Source organism: Typha angustifolia, chromosome 8 (genome assembly GCF_048772165.1).
Source record: "Typha angustifolia cultivar Huaian chromosome 8, ASM4877216v1, whole genome shotgun sequence".
Classification (NCBI taxonomy): domain Eukaryota; kingdom Viridiplantae; phylum Streptophyta; class Magnoliopsida; order Poales; family Typhaceae; genus Typha; species Typha angustifolia.
Genome location: NC_133246.1, coordinates 17505184 through 17514528, shown reverse-complemented (window position 1 = coordinate 17514528; position 9345 = coordinate 17505184). Strand labels below are relative to the sequence as shown.

The following is a 9345-nucleotide window of genomic DNA, read 5'->3' as shown; positions in this document are numbered from 1 at the left end:
TTAACAAATGGATGCTTCAAACTCCAAAGCAATGGTCTCTTATAAACAATCCGGATATGGAGAGGGTGTGGCCTGGAACGTGAAAGCTTTAAAAAGGGCTTAGGCACGGGAGAGGAAAGATGCTTCCTTCTTAATTCATATGGATTAAAGAAGTTTTAATGAAGACGGATGAGGTTGTTGTCATCATCCAGGGAGCACGTGCATGGCATCATCTTCTCTGGTACGATATTAATTACGCACCAGCTGTTTGAAGTTTTTGCTGAAATGGCGCAGTTTACGAGGACGGGGGTGGGTGTGGAGGTGGGAGAGAAGTCGGTGCATGATCGCCCACAGATAAAAGGGACCTGATTTTATGCATACCGCACTGGAGGAAATTACCGAAGGAATGAGTGCGCGTGGGAAGTGAACGCTTCTAGTTGACATGGATGTAGTTAATTGCCGCGTTTGAGAATGTAGACGATCTTCTGAGCAGAAAGAGGTGGTGGGCAGTGCTCCGTGCCGACCGACGGCGTGTAAACCGTGGATTGAGAGATTCTGGATAAGAGCTCTCCAGTCTGAAACAGCAAACAGGCTTTCATGACCTCATCCGATGGCAACGTGGCGCTATATGTAGTTCCTATGACGGGCCATGGGTTGGGCTTTATAAGGGCGTTTTTTATTATGCGATTGCTATTATGGGCTACAACATTTGGGCTTATATAACTCGATTGGAAGTTTTATTAACCAACTTCTCTACGAAATTTGACATTATTCATCACAACTACTTGTCTGATGACAAGGAATTGGCACGAGTATTAATCTAACCTGTCAGATTCCCACAATCTATTACTTGATTTACCTGTCAATGCATATCTAGATTATGGTAGAGTTGGCAAGATGAAACGTGGTATCGTATCTATCAAGTGACGAGGATGTCTAAACCTCTGGCCTGGCCCCTTCAACGTTGTCTTGCTTAATTTTGCATCATCAAATCAGGATTAGTCCAAACGATCAATAGCTAGCTAGCTTCCAGAGACGGCCACAAATTGCCTTTGTTCTCTACCTAAAGACTAATTCATTTTTTGGGCATAGATAGATTCATGTGGAAGGAAAAGAGAAAAGAGTTGGATAAGGAGCCACAGCCACAGCCACAGCCACCTCAATGATATGAGAGATATCCCCCTCCCCCCCCCCCCCCCCTAATTGGTGCTTGTAGTCCTTCTAGAAGAGTCAAACACCCCCAAATTGCCATTTAAAAAATTCCTTCACCTAACTTGGAGAAGAAACCAGAGGTAGGTGGAAGGTGGAAGGCTATCAGTTTCCTCACAATTACATATATATAATTACACTTAAATTTAAGATGCCAAGGTTAAGCGTTGAAGTTCAACTGAGTTCTCGCCACCTGTCGTCCAGCCATTGGCCGGTGAGGAAGTGGGTCACCATCACCGTGCCATACTTTAGCCAACCAAGAACTAGAAAGGTGGCGTCGAGTTGGAAAGTATTAGGTGGGCATGTCAAAGACTAAGCCATTGTCAAAGCCCCTATCTTCCTCTCCAATGCAGTTGAAGTCATTCCCCCATGTTACACAAGATATTTCTTAGAGGCCAAGCTGGCCGTGGCTTAGTCAGCCATTTCTTTCATTGCAACCAACTGACTAAATCATACAATAATTTACCCTGAAATTGGGATTCAGCAACTGTGAATACAAGTCCAGGTTAAAAAAACTCTGTTCGGCCATCTTACTTTTGATAAATTTACGCCACTAAGATATAAAGTTGGAGAAGGAAAAGAAAAGGTGGATCAAAGTTTGTCCTTCCCTGTGGATGAGTCTCTTTCTAATAATAATGCAGGCAATAACAATTAACAAGAAACCAAACCAGATAAGGGCACACTTTATCAGCATTAGGAGAAGGCCGAGAAAGAAAGATGAACATATTAGGAGAAGGGCATGAAGTTCCAACAAACATAATAAGTATCAGTACACTTGGCCCACAGACGCTTATAATTACAATATGTGGATCCAGCTAGGGCTAATAGGTGATGTAAGCTTTCTTCTTCAATCAAGAAGCAAGAAACTATGAGCAAGCCAAACCGAGCACTCTTGACTTGTTTAAGAGGTGTAACCTTTTAGAGTCATCCTTATCTTGATGTGCCACTGCACTAAGGAGAGTCGAGTTAAATAAGCAATCTTCCACTTCATGAATCACAGGGGAGAGTTGATTAATTGCAACCTCTGCAAACTAGTGGATGTAACATTTCCTCGGATAGTTGATATGTTTGAACCATTTTTAGTTTTTACTCTCTGCTAAACAGAGACGTTGTGCTAGGAAAAAGAGCACTCTGCTCTGCAAAAGGAAAGCCTATGTAAAAGGAATGGCCTTTGTTGTTTTTTAACTTTGCAAAGTTCAACTAAAATTAGTTTGCATTAGGTTAGGTGGTGATGGTCCACTTGTATTAGATAAACTCTGTTGTTGCTATCAAAAGATAATCTACAGAAAGAAAGAAAAAAATAATAATTTGTAGGAGAAGATGCTAAGCACTCTGAAGCCAGGGTGACTTGGCAGTCCAAACAGTGTCATATTTAGAATAAGAATTTGTTGCCCTGTCCATCTCTTTCAATTTGTGTTCGTGATCAGTCCCAATCAATGAATTGAGCAACAGACAATTGGATGAACAATGTCCACTAAGTTTTTATTTTCAGAGCTGAAATTATCTCATACGTTAAAAGGCTGTGGTCCAGACTTCCATTCCTCTTCTTGACCTCTTCAACTGTATTAGTGCATAACTAAAGAAGGCTAAAATGAAATTAACCAACAATTCGAACTGTATTACAATACTCGGGTTAAAATTTGTTGAGGAAATAGTTGTGAGATGATATTAGATAAGATAATTAATTGATCCGAAACCAAAGCAAACAATAGGGTTATGGATTAATTTGAATCATCATCTCCCAGAGCACGCAGTGTATGGTAAGAGGGGGGGGGGGGGGGGGGGGGGGGAGGATAGCATAGCATCTGAGCACGTGCGAACACAGCACTCCCACGTGTAGTCAACCATCCTTTGTCCGAAAGGAAAAGAATAGTTCCCGCATATGTCTAAAGCTATGGGAGTAGAGAAGACGGGGCTTTAGCAAGGTGACGTGGCAATATTCGTGTCCGTACGAGGGGGATTGGAGTAAGCCAGTAAGGTGAGAGCGGCCGCAGTAGGAGGAGAACTAGATTCTGGATCAAAACTAAAGTTCGCGGGGGTTTCCAGGAAGTTCTTTAGAATTAAAGATAAAGGTAAAATGTGGGTGGTGATTCGAAAAAGACGAGGGACTTTTCAGCAAATGTGAAAGAGGCAAGGGTGTAGGGTAGGGCCAACTATTTTCAACACGTCCGCCGAAGTTTACCTTCTCGCCGACGCGCTCATCCCCGATTAGGTTTGACTCGATCCGAAGCGGTCCACGCCGAACTAGCTAACGCCGTCCTCACCAACAACCAATGGAACCGCTCCACGTTGAAGTAATGCTTAACGCCATTCGCGAAGACGAAGCGTCCAAAATACGCCACTCCCGCACGCGGTTCGGCTGTCGTGGAATAAAATCCCCCAAACTCTCACCTCCCTCTCTTCAATCTTTCCTTTTCCTCCGTCTCCCTCGTTCTCTCCCCCTCTCTCTCTCGCAGAACGAAATCGTTGGGATTTCGTCCTCTCGAGGGAGATTTTTGAAACAACTTTTCAAAACTGTTCAAAAGATCGAATTTTTCATTGAAATCGAAACAAAAATTTTGTTTCTTTTTCTAAAAAAAGTTCAGATTTTTGAGAGTTATTCGTCTACTCCAAGAGAGGGTTATCTAAGGATCGGACTTTTATTCGTTCGGAGGATATATTTTGGATTTTGATGTCGTCTCCTTCGCCGGCTATCGCGACGGCGACGTCGTACTGGTGCTACAACTGCAGCCGCTTCGTGAGAGTTTGGCCCAACGATGCCATCGTCTGCCCGGAGTGCGACGGCGGCTTCCTCGAGGAGGTGGAACGACGGCCTCCGGCCATCGCTGGCGATCACCGCAACCGGATTCCCTCCGCCGCTATGTACATGCTCAACGGCGAGCGCGCCGTTGCTTCTGGCGGCTCCCGGCCTCACCACGCCAACGATCTCCGCCTCCGCCGCCACCGACGCGCCGCCGCCGGAGGCGACCGCTCTCCCTTCAACCCTGTGATCGTCTTACGTGGCGGCCGTGAACCCGCCGCCGCCGCAGCAAGCAGCTTCGAGCTCTACTACGACGATGGCGCCGGGTCAGGGCTCCGCCCATTACCAGAAACCATGTCGGAGTTCTTGATGGGGTCAGGATTCGAGCGGCTGCTCCACCAGCTCGCCCAGATCGAGCTCAATGGACTCGGAGCCGGGGGTTGCGAGCACCCGCCGGCTTCGAAGGCAGCGATCGAGTCGATGCCCACAATCCAGATCGCTGCATGCCATATCGGAATGGAATCTCACTGCGCCGTCTGCAAGGAGGCTTTCGAGCTCGGGAGCGAGGCCAGGGAGATGCCATGTAAGCATATCTACCACCAAGATTGCATCTTGCCGTGGCTCTCGCTCCGGAACTCCTGCCCGGTGTGCCGCCACGAGATGCCCACCGATGCTGGAAGAAGGGAATCGGATGGTGTTGAGCAGAGTAATGTGGGAGGAAGTGAAGAGGAGACGGTTGGGCTCACGATTTGGAGGCTTCCAGGTGGTGGATTTGCAGTTGGGAGGTTTGCAGGCGGAAGAAGAGCAGGGGAGAGAGAGCTTCCTGTGGTTTATACTGAGGTGGATGGCGGATTTAACAACGGCGGTGCGCCGAGAAGGATCTCCTGGTCATCTAGAGGCAGCGGGTCTAGGGAGAGTGGTAGGATTAGCGGCATGTTACGCCATCTGTTTTCTTGTTTTGGGCACATGCCATCTTCTTCTAGGCCAAGATCAGAATCTACTTCTGCAGCTTCTCTTAGGCCACAAAGCAGTTTAATTTTCAGCAGGGGTTCTAGGAGAAGAAGCGCAAATTGATCAAATCAAAGTGCGAATCTGAGGAAATTGCAGAAGATGGGACTCTCATGTTGCTATAATTCTGTTGTATATAGATTAGTGCCAGAAAAAAAAAACTTGGAAGAAGAAAAATTCTGATATATATTTTTTTATTAGGAACTTGGGAAGAACCTCTTCCAATTCCTTGTGCAAGAGAAGGGTGAGATTGATCTTCTGAATGGGCTTTTGTTATTAGGAAGTTATTGCGAAGTTATTGCAGTGTAAGGTTTATTGCAAAAGCTTTGGTTAGAGATTCATTTGATTCAATATGGGGTGTCCTCTTGATTGGCTAGTCATCCTTTTTCTTATTCTAAGAAATTCAGCTTTTCTGCTCCTTTTGTTGTCGTGTAACACAAGATGAATGCATCTTCTACTAGGTCTCCTAAGACCCTGCCAGCGATGACAACAACCTTGACATTTAAAATTGCTTGGCATATCAATTCGTTTTCAGTTATTGGTAAGCCAGTTAGAAGTCCTTTGAAATTATCAACTTCTTAGAGATAGGAAAAGCTACAGATTTTTCTGTTGATAATAGCCTATCGGTTGTTTTATTTGTCTTTGACTTGTATTTAGGAAACCGACAAATCTCTTCTATTTCTTCACTGCCTTAGGTAATTTTTTCTACTTCTTGATGATCTTTTTGTTTGTTCTGTCAATTGCAAACCCCCCAAAAATAATTCTCTATGTTGTGTCATAACATGGTCAATATAAGCTGCTTTAGGTTTGCTTTGTTTTTTTTTTTAAGTACTAATTCCTTCTACAGTAATGCTTTATCTGCACTGTACCAAGATGTTTAAGCTTTCTTATTATAATTTACACGAGTTTTCTTATTGTCCATAGTTCATTAGAATCCTGAATGCTGCTTACGCATGTTTTCTTTTTGTTGGGTGGTTGAGCTACATAAGCACACTGTATTAATCATAGAGGAGGTATTGCTCTTTTCTTGTTGACGTGGAGCAGGCTTATATTCCTACATACTGTTCTGTTGTAGTTCTATTGTTAGAAGTAGGTTTTTCTGTAAGGATTGTTCTATTATCTGTCCTTTTAGTATCTGAGAGGCTGATCCGTTCCTTTTCATACAAACATATATCTATTTCTTTGTTAAGTTTGTTGTTAGTAATTGTTTCTAGTTGTACAAAAGTATAGTTCTCTCTTGGTTATGGAAGTGAGCTATATGTAAGTTTCTACCTGATATAAATTTACACGATTGACCCGATGTGCTAACATGCAAGCTGTTGCTGCTGTTTTGCATCATTTTGCTGAGTAAATAGATGTTCAGAATCAGATTTTTTTGACCATTTGCATGGAGGTTTGAATGTGTTATTTATTCAGCTAGGAGAAACTTTGTTAGTTTCAGAGCTTCTAATCTAGCAATATCCTTCTTGCTACTTCTAATTTCTTATATCGGCAGGGTTCTTATTGTGTCGACTCTAATGCCAATTCTTATTTCCCTGGTACATTTTTTGCTGACCTTTTCCTTCCAAGATGGTGATTTACTGGAAAAGAAAATGTTATAGTGTTAGTCCTGGAGAGTCTATTATGCTAAAGCTTGGCAAAGCAAGTGGAAGAAGACCTTGAAAAATTGATAAGAGGGTACTGAATTCCAGAATCCTGAAAGAACACAAGAGAGTAAGACATTGGATAATCACATGGTGAGGTTGCATTGTTTTGAAAGACTTGAAGCTGGTCCAAACATGAGTCCTTACAATCATATGAAAAGGCACTTGTGTTTGTTCCAATTTGGAGCTTTGCATGATCTTGATAAATTCTGGTATGGATGTATGCCGCCTATGTCTCAACACTATATACTTTTATGAGTCAGAACAAGGAGGCTTCCAAGCAATTGGCTACAGCATGCAATTCACATTGGATCCTTTGTTCACATGCTTTCACTGCATGTCCAATTGTCCGTGCTTCTTTGCTTGATTCTGTGATCTTGTCTTTCAGACAATCTGATCAAACTATTCATAGATTTATCATCTAATCTCACCCTATAAAAATTGTGCTGCTCACCCGTACTTCTCTTCCATTTTAGAATAGTGGATTCCTCCTTTGCGATCACTTATGCTTTTATTTTTCTCACTCTCTTTTATGTCGAAATCATTGCAGGATTGGTAGAAGGGAACAATTGCACACAGAAATGGGTGGTCCATGCTATTAATTTGCCGTGTGCAGACATGCTTGTTGGTTTGTGATGGATGACTTCTAGCCAGCAGAATTACTGAGTAGGTTGAGTCTCCTGGACTATTCGAGGATAATGCCGCAGAGAAATTTGATAGATATGCTTGCAGTGGGGTCACTCAATGCAAGCTAAAAAAACCCATCTACCCTTAATTTGAATCTCTACCACTTCTGTGAACAAGGTTATAACTTGGATCTTGGAACATGAATCCGGAGAGTGATGAATGAGGTGAGATTTGAAACAGGGTGCTGCCATAATTAGATCTGATCATCCTGCACATGAGCTGACACCAGTATTGCCTTCACAAACTATCTGCAAGACTGCCAATGCCCACTACTTGCTTGCCAACCTTATTCGGTCTGGAAGAAAACAAACGTCACTAACGGGAGATTAAATATCTGGGCTTTAGCAACTTGGATGGGAATGTCTTGTTGAGCTGTGCAGGCTTTCTGCAAGATGATGCCCATCTTGTGCAACTAGATGGGCTTCAAAGTCCTTTGATTGTTTTCGTTATTCCATATGGATTATGGGGGACCAAACTTGTTTGTTGTGGCGTCACTGTTGGGAATTTTGGGTACGAAAAAAGAAAAAGAAAAAGAAAAGGTTTTTCCACGTCAGATCGGCCAAAGAACGACGCTATCCTTTGGACGCTGACGTGTCCTTATCCATTGCTTCTGAGGTCTCAATTGCACCTCCTACGTGTTAAAGCTACGCTCGCATGCTTCCGTCCCCTTCGTCCCAAGATCGCAAAAAATGGCTTCGGCGAATCCAATCTCACCTCCACAAGTAGCTCGCCCTCGACTGTCACCGCCGGCTGCGTCCCAGCGACCGGCGCTTGTGGGTTTCCCTCTCTACGGTCGGAGGCCGCCCTCCCGGCTGGTGACCGTGTCGGCGGTGGGTGACGTGTCGGCGGACGGAAACACGTATCTCATAGCCGGCGCTATCGCGGTGGCGCTCCTCGGCACCGCCTTCCCAATCCTGTTCTCGCGCAAGGACTTGTATAGATCTCCTCGAACTTGCTATTTTCGAAGTAACTTTCTGCGAATTATTTTATGAATATATTGTTTTGTTTTTGGTTGGATTTAGATGTCCAGAATGCGATGGAGCAGGATTTGTTCGGAGATCAGGGGCGACATTGAGGGCGAACGCGGCGAGGAAGGACGAGACTCAGATAGTATGTGCTCGTTGCAATGGACTTGGGAAGCTAGGCCAAATTGACAAGTAGCAAGTAGGAGCCTAGGAAGTTATTAAATTGTATTCCTACATTGCTGCAATGTAACTCTCAGTAACTGTTTAAATTTATTTTGCCTCTCTCTCTGTAACACCCCAAAACTATATAAATAAAAAAAATTAAAATAAAAAAAATCCGCCCCCCTCCTCCTCTTCTTCTTTCCCTTCCCTTGCCGTGCACGCCACCTTTCTCATCTTCTTATTTCCTTCCCATTACCGCAGCCATCTCGATCCTCCCCTCTATTTCCTCCACCGCATTGCCTCTCTCCCTCTCTCTCGCGGGTTGCCGACGTCGGAGTTGACGAAGCCTCGGAGCCGCCGAAGCCCCGGAGCTAGCAAAGCCGAGTGTGCGGATCGCGGTAAGCCTCAGCCCTGTTAAAACGCATTAGTTAATCATTCTTGGCGGCCGACGACCCCGCGTCTCGCCGTCGATCCGAGAGCTCCGAGGAAGCGGTTCTCTGGACGGGCTTCGGCAGGCCCTTTGGGTTGGGAGGAAGGACCTCCATGGCCGTCGGCCATGGAGCTCGCCTCGCCGCCTCGTTGGCCACTCCGGCCGCGGGGCGAGCTTCTCCCGCTCTCCTGTGGGCGGGGAGGACGAGCGGTGGCTCCTCCGCAGCGTGAGTTACGCCCGTCGAGCCGAGCCGCGCCCTCCTCTTTTCCTCCCCTTGCTTTTCTTCCCTTCCCTCCCTGGCGAAGTCGCGTGGCGCCGACCTGAGGGCGGGCTGCCGGCGGCGTGGGCCACCGGCAGCGCCGAGACTTTGCTCCTCGCCCCTTTTGTCTCCCTCCCTCGAAGGAGATGGCGGGAAGATGAGTGTGGGTGGGCTGCAGGCCGTAGCCCACTGACTTAGACTCGGGTGGGCTGCAAGCCCACTCAGACTTGGACTCGGGTGGGCTGCAGGCCGTAGCCCACCTG

General features: G+C 45.6%; 2 protein-coding genes across 2 annotated transcripts; both read left to right on the top strand.

Moving 5' to 3' along the window:
• Positions 1-3596: 3596 nt before the first annotated feature.
• Positions 3597-5287, top strand: LOC140765001 (E3 ubiquitin-protein ligase RDUF2-like). Its single transcript, XM_073103913.1, has one exon. The coding sequence runs from the start codon at positions 3860-3862 to the stop codon at positions 5000-5002; it is 1143 nt and encodes a 380-aa protein (XP_072960014.1). The 5' UTR covers positions 3597-3859; the 3' UTR covers positions 5003-5287.
• A 1334-nt stretch (positions 5288-6621) lies between these two features.
• LOC140765004 (uncharacterized) lies at positions 6622-8504 on the top strand. The gene is made up of 2 exons (XM_073103916.1): positions 6622-8200; positions 8289-8504. The coding sequence occupies exons 1-2, from the start codon at positions 7956-7958 to the stop codon at positions 8425-8427; spliced, it is 384 nt and encodes a 127-aa protein (XP_072960017.1). The 5' UTR covers positions 6622-7955; the 3' UTR covers positions 8428-8504.
• Positions 8505-9345: the final 841 nt, after the last annotated feature.